Genomic DNA, 23,536 nt, shown 5'->3' on the forward strand with positions numbered 1-23,536 from the left:
AAGGAATGGGAAGCCTTGAAACCGCCGAGTTCCATGTTTGTATCTTGAAATTGAGAGCGGAGTTGAACTCCATGTTGAAACAAAGTTACCAACTGTCTTTTAAATGTATATAACTTTTATTTGTAGCTTTTATACCGATCTGGTACTTCATTGAATAGCCAAGAAATGTAATCGTTTGGATGCGTAATGTATTTAAATAGTGTTTGCGGTTATGTAACTTTGTGCACATTTATAATTTAATGTTCCTAGTCAGCGAACAATCTAAAACGGCACAAACGGTTTAGTTTCTGTTGTGGATAAAGTCTGGTGTAATGGACCCCCAGTCCTCAATAATCACGCAAGTTAGTCGCGATGAAGAGTCGATTAGAGAGAAGGGTAAGTTTTGGAGAAAGTTCTCAAGATGCACGTCACAGTTGTTTTGCACCACACTCAAAACTTTTCACAGTTAGCTAGCCTAGTTCGTCCTCCATTGGGTGTTGTTTGCAAAGACGAGGACAGTGTTTAGGAACCGAAACGAAACTGTATCAAATCTGCAATCGCCTGCTACCATCGTGTGACCACAATGAATTGCAACAACTAAGCATCAAATGGCAACAGTGTTGTGATAAGCGACGCAACTTTTTGACAGGCAAGGTTACTGCAGTGAGGACGAACTAGCCCACTCAATCAAATCACGTAACCTACAATTAATTGACGAGGCTGCAGTTGCTGTCTGTCATAGTCTTTTTCATAAAAAATGGAACTCTTCTGAAATAACTTGTTGAGAGTTTTAACATTTAAAACGTAGCTGTGTATTACATTAACCCTTGTTCTAGAAGACTGGCTAACATGTTTTAGGGGTGGTGCGTTCTTGAAAAGCTTTCCGCTGTTATGCAATCAGCAGTTGCCACAAGAGGACTGTGCCGCTTCAATAGCCTACCCTAGTATCCACATTATAATGACCCATTCAAAACAGAGATTAAGGCCTGCCCACGCACCTTGTACTTCCTCATTGGCAACATAAAACTCTATGGATGGCGCAGTTAAACTACCGCCATAGGCTATATGAGAAATGCCATGTTAGTTTGTTCTCCACGACTTGGTTACAACGTTGTCGGAGTGGTGGCTGTGTCTCAGTGGTAGACCTCAGAGAAGTCTGGAGATGATGTGTCAAGCAAGGTGTGAGGTGGCACCAAGTAGCAACTGGACATGAGTGACCGTAATTAGTGTGTGATGTAATCGTACCAGGTAGACTGTAGTTTTACTTCCTGGTATGATCTCCTCTATTTGCTTGATGTTTTGATAACACATTACTATACAGCCATTCTCAGAGAAGGGTTTATGTTGCAGTGTTTCCCCTATATTCAGAGACACACTTTTAAATGGATCTAAACTCAGCAACCTGTCTTTCAAAGATCATTCATAAAAATCCAAATAACTTCACAGATCTTCATTGTAAAGGGTTTAAGCACTGTTTCCCATGCTTGTTCAATGAACCATAAACAATTAATGAACATGCACCTGTGGAACGGTTGTTAAGACACTAACAGCTTACAAACGGTAGGCAATTAAGGTCACAGTTATGAAAACTTAGGACACTAAAGAGGCCTTTCTACTGACTCTGAAAAACACCAAAAGAAAGATGCCCAGGGTCCCTGCACATCTGCGTGAATGTGCCTTAGGCATGCTGCAAGGAGTCATGAGGACTGCAGGTGTGGCCAGGGCAATAAATTGCAATGTCCGTACTGTGAGACGCCTAAGACAGCGCTACAGGGAGACAGGACGGACAGCTAATCATCCTCGCAGTGGCAGACCACGTGTAACAACACTTGCACAGGATCGGTACATCTGAACATCACACCTGCGGGACAGGTACAGGATGGCAACAACAACTGCCCGACTTACACCAGGAACGCACAATCCCTCCATCAGTGCTCAGACTGTCCGCAATAGGCGAGAGGCTGGACTGAGGGCTTGTAGGCCTGTTGTAAGGCAGGTCCTCACCAGACATCACAGGCAACAACATCACCTATGGGCACAAACCCACCGTCGCTGGATCAGACAGGACTGGCAAAAAGTGCTCTTCACTGACGAGTCACGGTTTTGTCTCACCAGGGTTGATGGTCGGATTTGCGTTTATCGTCGAAGGAATGAGCGTGACACCGAGGCCTGTACTCTGGAGCGGGATCGATTTTGGAGGTGGAGGGTCCGTCATGGTCTAGGGCGTTGTGTCACAGCATCATCGGACTGAGCTTGTTGTCATTGCAGGCAATCTCAATGCTGTGCGTTACAGGGAAGACATCCTCCTCACTCATGTGGTACCCTTCCTGCAGGCTCATCCTGACATGACCCTCCAGCATGACAATGCCACCAGCCATACTGCTCGTTCTGTGCGTGATTTCCTGCAAGACAGGAATGTCAGTGTTCTGCCATGGCCAGCGAAGAGGCCGGATCTCAATCCCATTGAGCACGTCTGGGACCTGTTGGATTGGAGGGTGAGGGCTAGGGCCATTCCCCCCCAGAAATGTCCGGAAACTTGCAGGTGCCTTGGTGGAAGAGTGGGGTAACCTCTCACAGCAAGAACTGGCAAATCTGGTGCAGTCCATGAGGAGGAGATGCACTGCAGTACTTAATGCAGCAGGTTACTTTTGATTTTGACCCCCCCCCCCCCTTTGTTCAGGGACACATTATTCAATTTCTGTTAGTCACATGTCTGTGGAACTTGTTCAGTTTATGTCTGTTGTTGAATCTTATGTTCATACTGAGGTACTGGTTTGGAATTGGGCCCCTCTCTTGAAGATACACTACGCAGAAATCGCTCCACCGTTTCCTGGTTGCCAAAATTCTAACAGTTTGCCTAATTTCAGTTTATGTGACACAACAAGCACGAATAGTGTAGGGAATCATTGTACCATCTAAACCGTTGTGAAATATATTTTCCATAACCAAAAATATTGTATTTTCAGCTGTTTGAAGCTGGTGTATAAAACCGAAATTAAGATGCAAAAACACAACTTAAGAACGGGAAGTATAGAAATAGAACAGATCTACCTCTTCTTAGACTTGCTTTCAATGAGAATGACAGATTTATAACACACATTTCTATGAATGTGGTCGCCCAAAACGTTACGTATTGTAGCTTTAAAGGATAGAGGTAATGGATTAGACGTATCCATGCTGAGGCCCTATTCCCAGGCCTGTCTCTGCTCTCTGTACCTGTCTTGTTGTGTGTCATCTGATCCTGCCGCGTTGGTGGTGGTGGTGGGCTGACTCAATGTTTCCCCCTCTGATATTCCCCCGCATTTCCCCTTCCTGTTTTGGTTTGGCCTGGACGTGGCAGTGGGCAGAGGAGGGTCACAGGTCTGGAACGGGCCAGAGAAAGGGGGGAGAGCGAAAGAGTTTGTAACACGGTCACGTTGCGAGTGAGAGAAAGACAGGGAATAAAAGGGAGGAAAGTTTAAGGAAAACATTTGTCCCTTTTCTGATTGGGCAGAAGTTTGCAGAGAGCGAGTAGTGAAAAGCTAGAGCTTTGTTATATTAAACAAAAAAGTAAAGCCAGTTTAGTCTTAAGAAAATGTTTTAATCCAAGACTGGCAGTCATAGTCAGACAATGCTTAGGAAAAGAGATTCAACATTATAATACATTGATTTACGTGGCTACTCAAACTGTCACTGATTTTTAAAGTGACATGTCCCTCATTACTTTCTTAGCTATGTTTGCATATTCCTCATTGAAATATTAAAGCTGCACAATAATGTATCTCACCTCAAGGACATTCCTCTCATAACTAATAACTAAGCAAAGTCTATTTGATCTGTTAATTGTTTTCATTTCAAACCATTGGGGAAAGGGCATCAGGTTGAAGCGAAATGACAGAAATGAGGTCAAAGACTAAAGATGCTATACATGAAATAAATTATGCAGGAATGAACTTGAAAAACAACCATTACTTCACCTACATTATTCATTTACATTACATTTTAGTAATTTAGCAGACGCTCTTATCCAGAGCGACTTATTCTTTGGGCATACAGTATATCTACATAAATAGGTTGTTCGCATCTGGACAAATCCCAACTCGGGCTACAGGAATTTTCAGGCATACATTCAATCGACATAACCCCACAAGTTACGCAAGAGTTCAAACTACAGCACGCACGTGTCTCAAGTTAACTCGGTGCATGAACCAGGGAGAAATGAGAGTAAATAGATGCTGGAAGACTGTGTGACTGACGGCTGGGTGGCCCCTTTTTTCTTCCTTCTTCCAGGTCCCCCACCCTCGTCGTCTAAGAAGCCCAGGAGTCGAGGCCTGTTCCACAGCCTCTTCTGCTGCCTGTGTCATGATGAGGCTGAGCCCCCGCCGGTCAACAACAACGCCCCGCTGCTGGTGGAGGAGAATGGGACTGTCTCCAAGGTACGTACCACTCCTCTCTTTAATGGTCCAGGGATGGTTTATACTGTATGTTTATGGTTTGCATAGTTCCAGGTTAATGCTGTGGTCTAGTTTGTATGTGCAGTGTTTGTGTAGGTCCAGGTAAATGCTGTGGTCTAGTTTGTACGTGCAGTGTTTGTGTAGGTCCAGGTAAATGCTGTGGTCTAGTTTGTACGTGCAGTGTTTGTGTAGGTCCAGGTAAATGCTGTGGTCTAGTTTGTACGTGCAGTGTTTGTGTAGGTCCAGGTAAATGCTGTGGTCTAGTTTGTACGTGCAGTGTTTGTGTAGGTCCAGGTAAATGCTGTGGTCTAGTTTGTGCGTGCAGTGTTTGTGTAGGTCCAGGTAAATGCTGTGGTCTAGTTTGTACGTGCTGTGTTTGTGTAGGTCCAGGTAAATGCTGTTTGTGTATTTATGACGTCATGGTAAATGTTACAAACTAGGACTCGACTTGATGTTGGTGTTTTTTTAGGTCTATGTCACAGTGTAGTTTGTATTTTACATGTATCATGACAAATGTTAGTTTGTGTATGTTAATTATGTGTGTGGGGTTCAGGTCCAAGTCAGACCGCTGCTGCCTCAGGCCAAGTCAAAAGACGCAGGGAAGATCTGTGTTGTCATAGACCTGGATGAAACACTGGTCCACAGCTCATTCAAGGTAAGACCAGGAATATACCGCCGCACCGTTTACAGTAGTAGTATTATATAGTCACATAGATGCATTTTCCCATCATCCATGAGCTCTAAAGCTATTGGTGAACTTTGATACGATTGCTGTAACGTAACATTTTGCATTTCGCTTTTCTTAAAATTTTTCCTATCCTCGCAAATGCTATGGACACAAATGTTTTTGTGTGCCTTTTTGCATCTCATGTTTTCTTGTTATGGAAGGAGATTTTTCCCCTCTTGTGAAAGCATGACATCACCAGGCAGTAATGTCCAATTGTAATGAGAAACACTCTGAGAGTGAGGAAAGAGATTCGTTTCTCCACAGTATTATTGTTGGCAGTCACAATGACATTACATCTTACATTTGAGTCACTTAGCAGACGCTCTTATCCAGAGCAACTTACAGTTAGTGAGTGCATACATTTGTCATTTTTCATGACATCTGTCATTGTTGCCACTTTCACACTCGAGACTAGCTGGTTCTTTATTCTAAATATTCTAAATACACACGGTTGCTCTCAACGTGTTTCATGAGTCTTTAAAGTGGTTTGGTTCAAAATAATGTATCTTTATTATTCCCACAGCCGGTGAACAACGCAGATTTTATCATTCCGGTAGAGATTGATGGAACTGTTCATCAGGTGAGCCTATCACTACGCATGGAGATGAGCTGAACTATCACAGACCATGAAATTGATTGAAATACATTTTCACAGACAAATGCCATCGGCCTCTACCTTTCCATGTTAAATCCGTTGGTATTGTCAAGGTATTTTATGGCTCTCTACAATACTGTATATCTGTATGTTACCCACTACCCAGCCAGTAGCCACTTTCCCCAGGTTACCATGGCATCTGAGGCCTTGGGTTTTCTACCACAAAGGGAACGTTGAAGTCATGGTGAGAGACTGTCACCTCCTACATGGTTCTGAAGTTGGAGCCAACAGTGTATCTTGGGCCTGGGCCTGATTCAAGTAATCCAGGATAGGTTTGTTCAGAAAGGTAAAGCCTATTCTGCATGACTTGGTTCAGGACTATGACCCTCAGCAGCAGAAGAAGAAGAAGAAGTGAAAGACTGCTCAATGCATCTGAGTGGGGGGATGTTTATCTTTTGGAATGAACAAGAGGGGGAAGCAAAATGTATTTGGCTATTTGTTTAGACTTGAAACTGAACAAACATTGTATCCATCCAGGTATATGTGTTGAAGCGACCTCACGTGGATGAGTTCCTTAAGAGGATGGGAGAGCTGTTTGAATGTATTCTGTTCACGGCTAGCCTGGCTAAGGTGAGGACAACACCATGTCAAACCAGCAAATTACTCAATCAAATCAAAATAAGTTTGTTTTAAAAGGCCCAGTGCCGTCAACGTGATTTTACTGTGTTTTATATATATTTCCACACTGTGTGGTTGGAATAATATTGTGAAAATTATGAATGATGCCCTTTTAGTGTAAGAGCTGTTTTGAAAAGACTGCCTAAAACTTTAGCCTGTTTTGGTGGGATGGAGTTTTGGCCTGCCTGGTGACATGGCCAAGCAGTACATTAGTTAATGGACCAATAAGAGAGTTCCAAACCCCACTGCCAATAACAGCTAGCTTTCAGTTTTCCCCTCCCCAATCAGACCACTCCCAAAGAGTCCTGCTTGAGAAATTGCCCTTTACTATTTGTTTCATTTTGACCATTTTTAATTGAAAACAATTATAGTAAGGTACTTAATTGTTACCCAGAAATGATTTGATATTGAGATAAAAACGGCTGCATTGGACCTTTTAAAGGCTGGTCAAAAGCTGCAAAACACAGGAAATCACAAATGTAACATGTTTTCCTCATCTGATACGGACAACCCTATGTGTGTTCCTCCAGTATGCTGACCCAGTGTCAGACCTGCTGGATAAGTGGGGTGCGTTCCGCGGCCGTCTGTTCCGTGAGTCGTGTGTGTTCCACCGGGGGAACTACGTAAAGGACCTGAGTCGTCTGGGCAGGGACCTGAACAAGGTCATCATCATAGACAACTCCCCAGCCTCCTACGTCTTCCACCCAGACAACGCTGTAAGAACAGCTCTCTTCCTCCTCTTCTTCCTCCTCCTCTTTCATCATCCATTACTTTTTTTTAAAAAGATGGCAGATGTTGGCTGGCTGGCTATATTGAACTTTAGTTATGTGAAAACGCTTTACAATTAAAGTATTATTACTATCTATAAACAAATAATATAAGTCTATAAACCTTTTTATGAATCATTTATAATATATACCAGGTAGAAGCATGACTTCGTACCACTTGAAGGAAAGTGCCATTAACTGCCTCTATAGCTCTGCATTCTAACTAGCTCACTGTAGTTCATTGGAACCAGAGTCTGGCTCTCGTTGTAACTAGCTGTATGACCGACTCTGGTGCCTCTCCTTTGGATCTAGCTCATTGTAACTACATGCATGTCTGACTCGTTCCCTTCTGTGTGTGTCTGCAGGTGCCTGTGGCGTCGTGGTTCGATGACATGGCCGACACAGAGCTGCTGGATCTAATCCCCTTCTTTGAGGGGCTCAGTAAAGTGGAGGACGTCTACACAGTGCTCAGGCAACAGAAGGACTCCAGCTAGCAGTGCTGTCAGTCACCCTACCCCTCTTCTACCGCCATCTACAGGACAGACAGAGAACCGCAGGCTTAAAGCGTCTTCACACCAACCTTACACCCCCTCAGCCAACCGTCCACCACATCAACCACAAGCCTCTTCACCTCCCAGCCCAACCCTCTTCTTCAACCTTCCAGAACCATGCTAGTACTGCCCTCTATAGGGAAAACGGAGGACTTGACCCTCCAAAACACAATCTACCATCCCTCAACCACAGATGGGCTTGTGTAGATTGATGTTGTGGGTTATAATGAGTTAAGTTTTTATACAGTGCCTTTCATCAAATCTCATTGGAACTTACAGGACAGTCAAGTAGAGGGAATCTACAGCGTTCTTCAGAATGAAGAAAATACATGTAGCAGGAAGGTAAGGGTAGCGGAACCCCCAGGATCCAATCAGAATCAGTTCTACAACGTGGGGTTGGAGTCAATGACTTCAAGTTTCAGGAAGACCGAACAGTTCTGGAATTCCGTATGGAAAAGTAAATGATAGCTGTATGAATGGATATTTACTACTTTTAACACTTGTTTTTAATTTTATTCACTTATTTCCTCAGAGACAATTTAACAATGTTTTTAATAGGCAAAGCATTGGCTTTGTGTAAGTCAATTGGTTTTACTTCTTACATCGCTCAGCTAGTATCATAATGACAATACTTGTTAAGGGGGACAGAATCATCGAGAATTACATTACCCAGTTACTGCATCTATGAAAACGTTCCATGTCCTCTAATCATATTTGTTTGTTTAATTTAGTTTTTTATTAAAACCATAGGAATATGTGCGAAAATGTGCCAGATAACATTTAAACGGGGTAATGGACTCGTTTCATAACAAGACCGTAGTGGGATGACTGAACTGCACCTTCAATTACAATATAATCTTTTAGGATTTTTCGGATTACAATGTCTCCGGACTATGGACCTCAACCCAGACAGACTAAATGTTCCAGCTCCGACACGTGGACACACTGCCAGTACCAGTCAATGACATGGAAAACCATTTGGTATTCTGCAAGAGGACCTGGATATACTGTTTCAATGTATTTATATCAGTGTATTGGAAAAACAAATTTGAATTTAGTCCAAGCAAACTGTTGGTTGTCCCTTTGCTGTCATAACAATGCTACATCCATGGAGGAGGGCTGGGTGATTTATATTGTGAATACCGATATGGATCCACATACCGATATGGATTTTTACAATACCGTCTATAACAGTGTTTTGATACAGTGCTAAATTAAATGAAAGGTTCTACAAATTGGACTACTTCACTGTCAGTTTTGTCCTAGTTTGGTTGAGTATATAACCATTAGAATGGAGAAAGCCCATTAAAATCACTAAGAATTCATTTGTTGCCATTCTAGGGTCATGCACTATTCATAAAACATATTTAGAAAAAATAAATACATTATATTTTGGTTATAACGCCCAGCCCTACCATGGAGGTGCGTGTGTATGTGTTGGCGATCTGGTTTTGACAAGCACACTTCTCCCTCCTAAATGTTTTATCGGAAACAGTACTTGAATACTTTCCCTTTTTGATGACATATTTTTAAAGGACTGCAAATACTATGCTTTTTAGACTGTAGGGTTGGGGTAGTTTGGTTTTTAAACTTCATAAGCTTTTGATACAAGGTAGGACTATATTAATCGGTACTTACCTGGGTTTGGAACAATACAATAATTGTTATTTGTAAGTTAAAAACTAAGAGATGGTCTATCAGGAAGTGAATAGGAAGAACAAGGTGCATTGTAATGGATTGATTCATATTGTTTGATACTGTTTTATGAATGCATGGGGGGAAAAGACACTGTGTTGGAGTTGACTAAATGCCTACTAAAATACCTTGTGAAATAAGATGATTCAGAGTTTAAATAACCAGTAGACCCATGATAACAGTCAATCTATCAGTATTAAGAGTGCCTGTGTCAATCAAGTTCGATACATTTGAAATCAGTTTTTGATTTTTATTCATCTTTTTCCTTTGGCAGGTGGGTTGGCCTTTTGTTAGTGTTATCCAAAGGAGGAACAGAAATCACTGTAGTACAAATCCAGAATGTTACAGGTGCTCTCTTTAACAATGCATTAATGGCTAAGGAATACCAGAAAATACCTTTTTAGATTTGGCATCTTTACTGTACACACACACACCCAATAGGAACTGGGCGAATCCTGGTTTGAAATACAAGCCACCCCCAGACATCTAGATAACATGACCTTTAGATATGATTTACACACATTATAAAGGATTTTTTGTGTATCTCAAGGCATGATTTCTGTCATAAAAACTCAGTAGGGATATTTACTGCAACCGCCGTAGATCAAGTCCCTTTCAACAGCTGTGGGGCTATTTCCTAGTCATTCACAGTGCTTTGGAAAAGAGAGCTTTCTATCTCCATGGGGACCTTTACCTATTACTGTACCTCTTTTTCCTGTATTGAAACACATGAAATAATATATGCATATATTATACACATATATGTATATTTTGTTTTGCACTGTAATAAAGCAAACAAAAATGAAATTAATATATTATGGGTTATTAATGTGACTTATGATTGAATAGCTGTAACTTAGTTTGTGACACGTCTTTTTATCATACCAAATTGTATTGAACTGTTTAATTATGATATCTTCCATAAATCCAACATAATTGAATAACCAGTGCAAGTGCTTTTGTGTTCAGGTACTCTATCCTCAGCAATACAAAAAGCCTAGATTTGACATCGAAGCATATTCAGAAGTAACAATCTATTTTTAAGCTCTATCCTAAGATATTGTCTTACAGTTTTATTGGATAAAACCCTTCATTCAAACTATGGATGTCAGTATTTAATGACCATAGGGAAAATATTACAACATCTTTAGAAAAGTTTATTTTTCCTTAATTATAGAACTAAAATGTTATTTTCCAATCCAATATATTTTCCAAATAAATGTAACAGACGTGTACAATTTCTTTCTATCCATACACACAGGCATTCATACCCACCATTATAAACCATTATAGCACCTTCAAACACCCAAGAGTGGTGCATACCGATTTGACCTTTGACTTGACTGGAATCCACCCTTAACATTTCTCTCCAAGGTTACTTTCTGCCCTTTACAACTGACTGAAGATAAGCTTTGCTCATAACCCCAACCATTATGAGTAAAACATCTAAACTGATCCTGAAACAGTTGTTTGGGGCCTAAGTACCACATTTCGTCATCACATTCCACTTTTCTGTCTCGCTCATTACATACAGCTTTACTAGTTCAGATCGATGGCATTCCTATATAGTACCTTCAAACCCTAAAACAGTCACAGACGTTTGATTCCTGACCATAACAGAATCCAGACATCCCATTATCTCCCCCTTTCTTGCCTCTACTTCCACATCACGTTCAGTTTGGCTCTGCTCTTGGCCTTTCCCATGGCGAAGGTAACCGTCCCGCTCATGTCGGGTCTGGTCTTTTTCAGGGTCAGTTTGTGGACGGTTCCATGGTTCTCTAAGCGGACCTCGGGGCTGGACTGGATGGTCTCCCCATTCAGAGTCCACACTGGGGGCCTGCTGATGGCCACGGACACCTCACACTGGAAACAGGCCTGGTCAGGAGCTGTCACCTCCACATCCTCCAGCTCTGTCTCTATCAACAGGGACTGGGCTGGAGAGGCAAGGCGATGGAGAGAGAGGGGGAGTGGGAAGGAGGGTTAAAAGAGATGGGTCACTTTTTCCACAAAAGGTTAGGAACATCATTCTACGTGTGTGAGGGTGAGAGAGAAATGTGAAAAGGTAAGGTGAAAGATGGAGAGGAATAAAGTGACAGAGGGGTAAGTCAAAAAAAGAAAGAGCCCCAAAAAACAGCAACAATATGTCAATACAGACATCTTGTTTCACAAGAAACCACCATCCACTCACCTTCTACCAGGAGTTGGGCTGTGGACGTGTGCTCCCCAACCTCTATACTATAGGTACCCTCGTCCTCTACAGTCGCCTCGTGGATGGTCAGTTTATGGTAGCAGCCGTCGCTGTGGATCTCTAGCCTATCAGAAGACACCAGCTCTGCCTTGCCTCTGTACCATGTGACCTCACAGCGCGGCGTGGACACGTTGCAGTCCAGAATCACGCGGTGCTTCTCCAGAGCCGTGCGGTCTCGCAGAGGCTTCACGATAGACACAGGGGCCTCTGTGAGAAAAGATACGAAAATATATTTCAGTGAAGAGAACTGATTTGAGGTCAGATCATGGACACATGGAGTTCTGTCACCCACAACAGAGGTTTGGGTTTATGTCTGCTTATAAGAACTGATGTTGGATCAGCTGGAACATCACACAGAGATAGGTAAGGTAGACCTGCAGCCCGGTAGGTAAAGCCCTACCTTCCACCTCTAGGTAGGCTGTTGATTCTGTCTGTTTGGCCACAAAGCGGATCTTCCCAGAATCCTCAGCTTTAACGCTGCACATCAGAAGGAAGTGTTTGGTCCCTGAAGGAAGAAACACAAACTTTCAATGAATGCACAGAATTTCAATGTTTATTTATTATATGTTTTATTTTACCTTTACCAGGCAGGCCAATTAAGAACAAATTCTTCAATGCAATCATGAAGTTTGATGGATTGATGAATTCATTGATTGATTGACTGATTGATTGACTGATGTATCACTAACCCTCTGTGCGTATCTTGATGGTGCTAGTGGGTCGTATCTTGTGTCCATCCTTGTACCACTCTCCAGTCACGTCCTCAATGGACACTTCACACATGAACACAGCGTTCTGGTCCTCCTGGACATACAGGTCCTCCAGCCCATGTAGCACCTCCAGTTCAGGCTCTGTGGAGGGAGATTGCAAGATTGGTTCAACACATAGGAACATTGACACTAGTAACAGTGTGCACGTGTAACCGTGCCAACAATGTAAGAGCATTAGTCAGACAGCCATGACCTTTAGGTGGCAGTAGCATACAGTACAAGGTTGGCTGTGGTGGCCTGTTTCAGCCTTCCAGTCAAAATGTAGCACTATAACTGAACACTAGAGGTCCATGAAGAGTAATGTTGGTGAGAGTACTGAGATGTTTTACATGCACTTTAAATGAAGACTGTTCTTTGATAAGGAGAGTGTACAGTATATTACCATAGACCTCCAGGTTACAGGATGTGTTGATGTCTCCTACGTCACAGGTGTAGGTGCCTGCATCAGAGAGGCTACACTGCAGCAGTTGACAGAACCTCTTCCTCCCCATGGAGTAAATACGGTACTGGGTCTTCCCTGGCTTCAGCTCTGTCCCATTCTACAGTCAAGACGAAAGACAGGGGACAGACATTATTACTGTATTCTCAGGGATAGACAACACACATTTAATGAGATCGAACTGTTTACTTCCTGTCTGTCCCATTTCTATATAACATGGTAATACACTACTGACACAAATATGACAATTGGTTGTATATCTATTACCTTCAGCCACCTGACCTCCACGTTCTGTCTGGACAACTCACACTCCAATGTGGCAGGAGAGCCCTGCTCCAGTCTCATGTCTACCAGCTTCTTCATGATAGTCACTGGAGTCTCTGGGAAAGAACAACAACATGGAAGAAATATTAAGAAACATTCTATACTATAACATCCAATCCAGCCACAGATCTCCAGGGTTAGAGACCCTGTATAACTGGATAATCATGATGATGTTCTCGACCCTCGACCCTCTCTCTCCCTCTCCCTCTCCCTCCCACTCTCTCTCTCTACCACACAGTTGTCTCGACCTCTGAATGCTCGCCTATGAAAAGCCAACTGACATTTACTCCTGAGGCGCTGACCTGTTGCACCCTATACAACCACTGTGATTATTATTTGACCCTGCTGGTCAATCTCCGGCGCTGCTCACTCTTGGATTGCGTCCTACCTGACAGGTCGCTCCTACCAGGTGGCGTGGCGAGAATCTGTCTCCGCACCACGTGCTCTCACCACTGGTGTCCCCCAGGGCTCAATTCTAGGCCCTCTCCTATTCTCTCTATACACCAAGTCACTTGGCTCTGTCATATCCTCACATGGTCTCTCCTATCATTGCTACGCAGACGACACACAATACATTTTCTCCTTTCCCCCTTCTGATAACCAGGTGGCGAATCGCATCTCTGCATGTCTGGTAGACATATCAGTGTGGATGTCGGATCACCACCTCAAGCTGAACCTCGGCAAGACGGAGCTGCTCTTCCTCCCGGGGAAGGACTGCCCGCTCCATGATCTTGCCATCACGGTTGACAACTCCATTGTGTCCTCCTCCCAGAGTGCAAAGAACCTTGGCGTGACCCTGGACAACACCCTGTCGTTCTCCGCTAACATCAAAGCGGTGACCCGATCCTGCAGGTTCGAGTACGACCCTTCCTTACACAGAAAGCGGCACAGGTCCTAATCCAGGCACTTGTCATCTCCCGTCTGGATTACTGCAACTCGCTGTTGGCTGGGCTCCCTGCCTGTGCCATTAAACCCCTACAACTTATCCAGAACGCTGCAGCCCGTCTGGTGTTCAACCTTCCCAAGTTCTCTCATGTCACCCCGCTCCTCCGCACACTCCACTGGCTTCCAGTTGAGGCTCGCATCTACTACAAGACCATGGTGCTTGCCTACGGAGCTGTGAGGGGAACAGCACATCCTTACCTTCAGGCTCTGATCAGACCCTACACCCAAACGAGGGCACTATGTTCATCAACCTCTGGCCTGCTAGCCCCCCTACCTCTATGGAAGCACAGTTCCCGCTCAGCCCAGTCAAAGCTATTCGCTGCTCTGGCACCCCAATGGTGGAACAAGCTCCCCCACGACGCCAGGACAGCAGAGTCACTGACCACCTTCTGGAGACACTTGAAACCCTACCTCTTTAAGGAATACCTGGAATAGTATAAAAGTAATCATTCTACCACCCCCTCCCCCACCCCCCCATAAAAAAATGGCTATCATAAGTTGGATGCACCAATTTGTAAGTCGCTCTGGATAAGAGCGTCTGCTAAATGACGTAAATGTAAATGTAAAAATCTATGAACGTTTGAACATCTTGAAGAACGATCTGTCCTTAATGGCCATGTACTCTTATAATCTCCACCCGGCACTGCCAGAAGAGGACTGGCCACCCCTCAGAGCCTGATTCCTCTCTAGGTTTCTTCCTAGGTTCCTATCTTTCTAGGGAGTTTTTCCTGGACACCGTGCTTCTACATCTGCATTGCTTGCTGTTTTGGGTTTTAGGTTCGGTTTGATTTGTGACATCTGCTGATGTAAAAAGGGCTTTATAAATTGATTGATTGCTGCTGATGATGATGATACCTCACCTTTGACAGTGAGCCTGGCAGAGGTCCGGAGTCCCTCTGCAGAGAAGACGATGGTGCCCGTGTCCTCCAGGGTAAGGTTGGACAGGGTGAGGCCGTGGACCAGCCCGTTGCAGCTCACCCGCCAGTGGTTGCTGGGTTTGACCCGGATGCCGTCCTTCTGCCAGATGCCCTCCACATCAGTGTGAGACAGCTCCACCTCGAAGGAGGCCGTCTCCCGCTCAAACGTCTCCGTCTCCACCAGACCCTTGCGGATGGCGATCTTACGGGCTGTAGAGGTAGAGACATTGACAGATGGTTAAAAGATAACATACCTAAAGCCAGGAGCCATTTTTGCCACAGCATCCCTCTATAGTCTATAGTCTACTATTGTAAGATGACATACCAACACTTCATCACCATCATCCATCTCTCACCCACAGAGCTTTACCCATGGTTATTTTAGTGTCTGACGGCTGGCGGCACCATACATGATAGTGAAGGCCAACATTCATTTTAGCTGTTGTTGACAGCTACTATATTTAAAGGCAAAGAAGTTGCAAATAGAATCCAGGACTCAAGCTATTGTTTTATCAGCTATTGCATAACAGGACACTGCCCTAGTGTTGAAGACTTTGGTTCATTACTCTAACTGATGAAATCATATTAATATTAGTAAGTATGGCATCGTGTTTGCACATTGCCTTACGCTCCACGTTGAGTTTGACCTGCGTGCGGTCGTGCAGGGTTTCACAGCGGTAGGTTCCGCGGTCAGAGAGGTTGAGGTTGCAGATGGTCAGGCTGCGTTTGCGTCCGCTCTGGCCCAGGGTGTGTCGGGGTCCTGGCTGGATGACCACTCCCTGCCTCATCCACTGGACCTCGCCCGTGTCCAGACTGACCTCTGTTTCCATGGTAGCGTCTCCGTACTCCTCAGCCATCACTGCATCCATCTTCTTAGTGAAGATCACCTGAGCTTCTGGACAACACAGGAAGGACAAAACATGACTGTTAAAGGAATGGTTCACTAAAAATACACATTTGTATGGTAATCCACTTCCTTAGGCTTTGTTTGAGTAATTTAAGTAAGAATGTTGACTGAGAACACTTTCTCATTTACAACAACAACCTTGTGAGAGTTGCCTGCTCCCATCTGACACTCAGGTCAACCTAAACAAGTGCATTTGAAAGTATTTGCCATATGTATTTGACCCAGGTCTGCCGTGGACTCACCCTGTACTTTGAGGGTGGCCTTAGACTCGTTCCCCTCAGCCTCCACTGTGATCTTAGAGGAGTCCAGGATCTGACAGTTCTTGATCACCAGGGTGTGACACAGGCCGTTCTGCGTCGCCTGGAAACGGTCGCCCATGACGATGGGCTCTCCGTCCATCACCCACACCAGCTGCACGTCCTCTGGCGACACAACGCACTTAAAGGTGGCGTCCTCTCCCTCTAACACCATGGTGTTGTGGAGCTCTGTCAAGAACTCTACCACGCGGGGCACTGGGGGGAGGAGGGGAGAGAGAGGGAGGAAGAGGAGGGGGGAATGGAGGGATAGAGCAAAGATGGGAGGGAGAGAAGGAAAGAAAGAAAGAAAGAAAGAGTGTGAGAGATTATCAGGTGGCTGACAGCACACAAACACACCTGATTCAGCTAATGAAGGGCTCGACGGTTTGTTGATTACATGAATCAAGGGTATTATTGCTGGGCTGGAACCAAAACCTGCACCCATTTTGAGGGCTGTACTACTTACTCTCGACTCTGAGCCTGGCGGCGGTGCGGTCGTCCTTGGACTCGCAGGCGTACTCCCCCGTGTCCTCCCTGGTCAGCCTGTGGATGGTCAGGCTGCGTTCCACGCCGTCGGCCCGGATGGTGAACCTCCGGCCGGGGACGATCTCCACGCCGTCCTTCAGCCACTGGACATCCGCCTTGGGCTTACACACCTCACAGCGTATGGTCACCATGCCGTCCGCATGGGCCACGGTGTCGTGGAGCGGCCTGGCAAACTTCACCCTCATCTCTGAGACCACAAGTGAGAGAGAGGTGTTAAGATTGGTGATACCTTCTATCGCCCTCTGAAACCCCATTCATAGTGCATTCTTTCAACCCCACAGTGCTTTACAAGACTTGCTTTAGTCATTCACAACAGCTTGTCATTCACAACAGCTTTTTTCTGTCACCTTTTCTTATTGGGATTTGGCTTATAGCATCATATTAAGCACTGTTGGTTAAATAAATACAGTACTCCCCCCTAATGTACAGCTACTTAGATAAAGACAGAATGGGAACATGGAAGTTAAAAACCTTTGACTAGCAGACTGAAATGCATCTCGTCTGTGTTGGCGTCTACGGTGTACTCTCCGCTGTCCGAGCGTCTCAGCGGGTCAATGGTGAGGAACCGGGTGGCGCCGTCGACCCCCGTGTGGAAGCGGTCCCCTGTGACGGGCGTCCAGTCCTTGAGCCAGCGAACGGGAGCGTTCTCCTTAGACACGACCCCCATCAGCGTCACGCTCTCTGCCTCGTAACCCGTGATGATGTTCACTGCCTGTTTGTTTACGAAGGTGACGGGGGAGTCTGGGAGAGAGAGCGAGAGAGAGAGCGAGAGAGAGAACAAAAGAGAGAGAGAAAGCGAGAGCGCGAGAGAGAGAGAGCGAGAGAGGGAAGAGAGAGAAATTAAAGAATGAGAGAAGGTGTAAAAGAAAAGGTTCACATCCTATAGTATATAGTATACATTTTAAAGTTAAAGTTTATTCTACTGTAGACATGGCCTCGTTTCGACTACAGATTTAGGATCTTAATTTGATCACTCTTTTGTTTTCCTACACAAAAGGCTTCTAAAGTGTGTAATTTCCACTTTAAAATGTCAGACTTGATTTACCCTACCGAAACATGTATCAACTCCTACAACAAAAAAATCAATGAATTATAATCCACATAATAATTCACATTTCCTGTATCTGCAGATTATTTTCCTGCTGTAGCACACTGGCTCAAATTAAGATCCTACATCTGTAAGACTGTAAACACCCCTTTGTCCATATAGCCCAGCCAATTACCTTGGATCTTCACCATGGTGACCATCTTGTCATCGATAGCATCACACATGTACTTCCCAGAGTCGGAGGGCAGGACGTCAGAGAGGATGAGTTTCCTCAGCGTGCCGTAGCTCTCGATGTAGGTCCGGTCATCGCTAGTCAGCTGTCTGTCATTACAGTACCACTGGACAGGGGCATTGGCCCGGGACACCTCACAGGCCAGGATCAGGTCGTCCCCGGCAACCATCTCCTGGTAGTCTGCGTCCTCAGAGTTCCCCAGGATGGTCACTGGAGGCTCTGGAGAAGGAGGAAGAGACTTACGTTTTTTTGTTGATTTAAATCAGATGCAGATTTCATAGGTATTATCAATATGTCAACAGATCCACCTTGCCCTCTGAAAGGCTAGGAGGAATTATTTTCACCATATTGCTTAGTTCTACACATATCCAATCCTCTAAGATCTCTACAAGTACATAGGGGTAAGGGGTAGGGGTTAAGGGTTAGGGGATAGCAGATAGGAGTTGATTTGTGACTAAGTGATTCTTTACCTTGCACAGTGACATGGAAGGTGATGTTGTCATCTCCGGCATCCAGGAAGTAGTCTCCGGAATCTTCCAGCTCAGCGTTAAGGATCACTAGAGACCGGAACGCCCCTTCTTCCTCCTCACAGAACCTCTCGTCCGTATTTAACCGGCGGCCATCTTTGTACCACTTAGCAACGGCATTGGCCAGGGAGAGTTCACACTCAAGCTCGATGTCATCAGAGAGCAGGGACTTGACCTCTGTCTTCACCTCTGACCTATTCACGATCTTCACTGAGGGCTCTGGCGGGAGAATGTTCACAATTGGAGAGTCAATTCCAATATAATTCACTCAATTTAGGACATTAAATCATCTCTTCTCTTCTTAATCTGTTTTTCAATTTTTGTATTAGAATCTTTAATAATCTCCTGATTGAATTTAAATGGAATTGTGTGAAAACAAAGTACCAACATTTGGTAGATGTATAATGCTTAATTCACCTCCATCTCTTACCTGACACCTTGACCTGGAAGTCGATGAGGTCATCTGAGGCAAGACAGGTGTATTTCCCAGAATCCCCTGGGGCGGGTGTGCGGATGGTGAGGCGGCGGATGAGTCCGTCCTCAGTGATGGAGACATCACTGCTCTCTTCCACCTCTCCTCCATCCTTCATCCAGATCACCTCAGCGTTGAACCGTGACACCTCAATCTCCAGGACGATGGGGTCTCCAGAGAAACAGTCCATTACGTCAGACATTGTCTCAGGGCGGGCCAGCTTCACAGGAGGCTCTGCGAGGAGGGGATTTATATGGTTAATTTTTTATTATTTGACCAGAATATTGCAATATGGGAAATTAGCAGACAGCAGAAAGCAATACATCAAAACAACAATCTAACTTCCTGTATTTATAGGAAATCATAGTGAACAGTTATATTAATAATGTTATATCCATTCATCTGACAGATGAAAAATACAAAATCAAAGATTGAAATACATGACCCTGACATAGCTAAACCTCTTATGCTCAACAGAGTTAGTTCACTGACCACATACATTTACATTTGCATTTACATTTGAGTCATTTAGCAGACGCTCTTATCCAGAGCGACATAGAGTTAGTGAGTGCATACATTTTTCATACTGTGCATACATACCTGTAATAGTGACCAGCCATGTGACCGAGTTATCCTCTGTGTCACACACATACTCTCCTGTGTCCTCCACAGTGGTCGTGGGGATGACCAGTGTCCTGTGGGCTCCCTGGACCTCCAGGATGAGAGAGGCACTCTCCTCCACCTCCAGCCCGTCTCGGTACCACCGTACCTGGGCATCGGGCTGGGAGATCTCACAGCTGAGCTCCAGCCTCTCAGAGGTCAGGCTGGTCAGCTCCAGCTCAGACTCAGTGGGGGAGACGATTCGCACCGGAGGCTCTGAGAAAGAGAGAAAAACGTGGATTTAAAAGGAAGCATTTTGTTATATTTAAATATTTAAATAGAAGGTTGATAATGAAATAGTATAATAGTGTAAAAAAGGTCAATTAAATAGTTGTCTTCTTATAAGGGGGATTGATTTAGTAGTAGATCCCAAAAAATGAATACACTACCACTCACAACAAATGAACCAGGTATGGAACCTTGGATTATTTTACCTGTGATGGTGACCTGGAAGAACACAGAGTCTCCATCCGTGTCGCAGACGTACTCTCCGGAATCTTCTGCCGAGCCGCAGAGCAGGGTCAGCCTCCTGTACGGTCCCTCGGACGTCAGCTGGACGTTCTCCGTCTCCAGGACCTGAAGGCCGTCCTTAAACCAGTGGACCTCACCGCTGGAGCGGGACAGCTCACACTGCAGCACCACCTGCTCAGAGATGTGACCCTCCATAACCACGTCCTCCTTGGGCTCCACGATCATCACTGGAGGCTCTTGGTTTCAAGAAGGAAAAAGGAGTATATGGATGAGCATATTCTACGACCAGGATAGGAGATTTGAAGTTTGCATCATCATCAAAGTCTCGTTTTTGCTCAATGCAATGGAGCCAACTTCACCGGCTACATGACATGAAAACAGTTAGGCTAGTGTACAGTACAGACCTTTGATGTTGACAGTGAATGAGAGGCTGTTGTCTCCTGATTGACAGCTGTATGTCCCTGCGTCTGAGGTCTCAGCACAACGGATGATCAGTCTCCTCATGGTGCCCTCAGTTTGTATGGTGATGTTATCACTGGCCTGGACCTCAACCCCATCCTTATACCTGGAGTAAGGTCATGACGGACAGGACAATGATCCTTCAGCATTCCTGATTAGTTGAATCAGGTATGATGCTGCTTGGCTGGAACAACAGCCTGAACCCACACTGGCCAACACGGCTCTAGCAATTTTTTGAAACTTCGTAATAAGCATACTTAGATTTTTTACAGTCTGAACATGATCAGATCCCACTAAATGAACGATAGTCTAAGCAGAAATGACTCCAAATCACAAAGGATAATGACATCCAGTTAGCGGTGTGTATGTTAGCTGTGTACCAGGTAGCATTGGCGTCCTCTCTGGAAACCTCACAGGTGAGCACCACAGCATCCAGCTCCATAGCAGACTTTTGGAGATCCTCCTCAGGGATCTCACTGAACTGCACAGGGGGACCTGGTAGGGGGAGAGAGAGAGGGGGAGAGGGAAGTGGTGAGCTACCTGGAGAGTTTGGATGGTCATGGTTAGCGTTGGTTGTGGTTTGGATGAGGAGGCTTGCTGGATTGGAGGGGTTGGAGTGAGTAGTGGAATGTTTTGCTACAGTGTGATCAAACTAAGCATGCTCTTCCAGAGGTTTGTTCAGATACACATAGAGAAAGATTAGGACAGTGAGTGAGAGGAAAGAAAGGGGGGTGAAAAACAGGTTAGAGAAAGACTCCGAGAACATTTTCAAACTTGCATTCGTTTTAGAACAGAAGACACCACACTGGGTTACAGGACCAAGAGAATCCTGTCAATAACAACAACAACAGAAGATGACTAGCCGGCAGAGAGGAAGTACAGCACAGTATTAGGATTCCCTCAGAGGAAACGGAGGAAACACAAAACAACAATCTCCGTTGTTCACCTTTGACCTCCACCTGAAACACACTGACATCATCAGCTGTCCGACACGTGTAAACGCCCGAGTGGGAGAAGTCAGCCGATTGGATAATCAACGTCCTTGTACGCCCATCCTCCTGAAAGTCTACACCAGGCAGGTTGAAGATCTGCTCACCATCTTTGTACCAGTAGACCTGGGCATATGGGTCTGATAGGTCACAGTGGAGAACGATGGGCTCGCCAGCCTCAACGGCCTTGGTCCTCCCTTCTTCAGGGAGGTGGGAGAACATGGCTCGCGCAGCTAAGGGTGTTATGGGTGATTGGTTAAGGTGGCAGATATGGGATGCTCAGTTAGCTTGCGTGATCGTCAGCATGAATCAGCATGAATCAGTGTGACATCATAGCCATGGTTGAATAAATTCATGTGAAATTAAAACCTTTTTGGGTTGTGTTGTGAATTTAAAGAGATCGTAAAACGTATGAAAAACTTCCAGTATAGAAGGTTGATGTTTATGTGCAAAAAAGTAACATTTCTGGTTGAGAGTGCATGTTAATGATCACCATGACGACCAAACATGACATACAGCAACTCACCTTCAACCTCCACGTTGAATTTGATAACATCACCCATCGTCTCGCATGTGTACACACCAGAGTCTGTGAACTCAGCCAACTGGATAACGATCCTCCTCATATTGCCTTCTGATTGGATGTTGAGACCATCTGTCACCTGTAGCTCCACCCCATCCTTGAACCAGCCTACCCTGGCTGAGGGGTGGGACACCTCACAGTACAGGACCACAGGGTCACCAGTTTCCACCCTCTTGTTACTGTCTGACTCTGATATTGGGCTGAACTTCACCACCGCAGCTGGAATGGAATCATTACCCGAAAAAGATGCTCAAGCAGTATTCAGTATTGTAATATCATGTAATTGCATATCATTACAGTACAAAAAATCCTAATGTAAATGTTAAAACAGTCCTAGTTATAAGGCCTCCCGAATACAGATTGTCTAACTTGACGCCATTTTCATGTTATTTCTCTTTACAGTCCACCATTCTCCAACACCTACCTTGAACCTTGAGAACCACTGAGTCTCTGACTCCGTTGGCGATGAAGGTGACCTCTGCCAAATGGTCTTCCACCCTGGCGCTGTGGATGACCAGGGAGTGCTGTGTCTTGGCCTGTTGGATAGAGTAGCATTGGCTGTCCTGTAGCTGGGTACAGTTCAGGAACCAGGTGCCCGTCACCATCACTGACAGATCGATGGAGAACAGGGCGTCTTCCCCCTCCGTCACCTCACAGCCCTGGAGAGGTGTCCTGATCTTGGGACCTGGCACTGGGGGAGGGAGGGGGTGGTGACAGTTCAAAAGTAGTGCACGTCCAATGAGGGTACACAAATACCATGGTGCATGACAGTCTTTCATCCCAGATCACATAAACATGATTTCTCTCAAATTCAGCGCTCACCAAGATGGACGGCTTTAGGGAACTCCACGTGTCCACTACGACCATACTTATTGATGCAGCAGACACGGAAGCGGTAGTCGCCCTCGCATGGCACACTGTCGCCCATGACCTCTGCAGAGGTCGCCGTGTCGGAGGTCGCACACCTCAGCCACTCCGGTGATCCCACCTCCTGTCTCTCCAGGACATAGACGGAGCGTGTGGTGGTCTGGCTGGTGGGGGCTGGCTCCCAAGAGAGGAGCACACTGTTAGGCCTGTCCACATCCATCTCCACCCCCACTGGACAGATGGGAGGGCTGTGTCTGGCAGCTTAGGGAGAAAGCCGAAACAGGGGTAAAGGTACAAAGTAGGTGAGTAACGGTTGCCATAATGCTTGTAGTCAGTCGTACGTTTGTTAGTCTCGAGCAGCTACATTAGGATTATGTTGCACAATATAACTGGGGTTTCCACCATACTGCC

The 23,536-nt window shown here is 45.2% G+C and overlaps 2 protein-coding genes across 3 annotated transcripts in view; one reads left to right on the forward strand and one right to left on the reverse strand.

Moving 5' to 3' along the window:
* On the forward strand, positions 1-10,236 carry LOC121557981 (carboxy-terminal domain RNA polymerase II polypeptide A small phosphatase 1-like). The gene is made up of 7 exons (XM_041871426.2): positions 1-375; positions 4,249-4,394; positions 4,966-5,067; positions 5,663-5,719; positions 6,272-6,364; positions 6,943-7,128; positions 7,545-10,236. The coding sequence occupies exons 1-7, from the start codon at positions 312-314 to the stop codon at positions 7,671-7,673; spliced, it is 777 nt and encodes a 258-aa protein (XP_041727360.1). The 5' UTR covers positions 1-311; the 3' UTR covers positions 7,674-10,236.
* The window catches only part of obsl1a (obscurin like cytoskeletal adaptor 1a), a 19,913-nt gene continuing 6,038 nt past the window's right edge, over positions 9,662-23,536 (reverse strand). Inside the window, exons 4-25 of one of the 2 annotated variants that reach the window (XM_045222426.1) lie at positions 23,081-23,386; positions 22,683-22,949; positions 22,202-22,477; positions 21,633-21,908; positions 21,067-21,181; positions 20,632-20,792; positions 20,191-20,463; positions 19,697-19,972; positions 19,055-19,330; positions 18,568-18,843; positions 18,041-18,316; positions 17,289-17,558; positions 16,738-17,004; positions 16,218-16,487; positions 15,697-15,963; positions 15,012-15,278; positions 13,150-13,262; positions 12,826-12,982; positions 12,363-12,524; positions 12,074-12,178; positions 11,614-11,880; positions 9,662-11,359 (exon numbers count right to left, since the gene is read on the reverse strand). In XM_045222426.1, coding sequence (XP_045078361.1) covers positions 11,082-11,359; positions 11,614-11,880; positions 12,074-12,178; positions 12,363-12,524; positions 12,826-12,982; positions 13,150-13,262; positions 15,012-15,278; positions 15,697-15,963; positions 16,218-16,487; positions 16,738-17,004; positions 17,289-17,558; positions 18,041-18,316; positions 18,568-18,843; positions 19,055-19,330; positions 19,697-19,972; positions 20,191-20,463; positions 20,632-20,792; positions 21,067-21,181; positions 21,633-21,908; positions 22,202-22,477; positions 22,683-22,949; positions 23,081-23,386 — 5,201 coding nt within the window. In that variant the 3' untranslated portion in view covers positions 9,662-11,081. The remainder of the gene's footprint in view (positions 11,360-11,613; positions 11,881-12,073; positions 12,179-12,362; positions 12,525-12,825; positions 12,983-13,149; positions 13,263-15,011; positions 15,279-15,696; positions 15,964-16,217; positions 16,488-16,737; positions 17,005-17,288; positions 17,559-18,040; positions 18,317-18,567; positions 18,844-19,054; positions 19,331-19,696; positions 19,973-20,190; positions 20,464-20,631; positions 20,793-21,066; positions 21,182-21,632; positions 21,909-22,201; positions 22,478-22,682; positions 22,950-23,080; positions 23,387-23,536) is intronic. The other variant, XM_041871425.2, reaches the window with a different exon arrangement.

The sequence above is a fragment of the Coregonus clupeaformis genome, chromosome 9 (assembly GCF_020615455.1).
Source record: "Coregonus clupeaformis isolate EN_2021a chromosome 9, ASM2061545v1, whole genome shotgun sequence".
NCBI classification, from domain to species: Eukaryota; Metazoa; Chordata; class Actinopteri; order Salmoniformes; family Salmonidae; genus Coregonus; species Coregonus clupeaformis.

Excerpts from the sequence above, each read along its gene's own strand:
- LOC121557981 (XM_041871426.2), top strand. The coding sequence starts at position 312 with ATGGACCCCCAGTCCTCAATAATCACGCAAGTTAGTCGCGATGAAGAG. Across the intron at positions 5,720-6,271 it reads TTGATGGAACTGTTCATCAG|GTATATGTGTTGAAGCGACC; the intron begins GTGAGCCTATCA and ends GTATCCATCCAG. Across the intron at positions 7,129-7,544 it reads TCTTCCACCCAGACAACGCT|GTGCCTGTGGCGTCGTGGTT; the intron begins GTAAGAACAGCT and ends GTGTGTCTGCAG.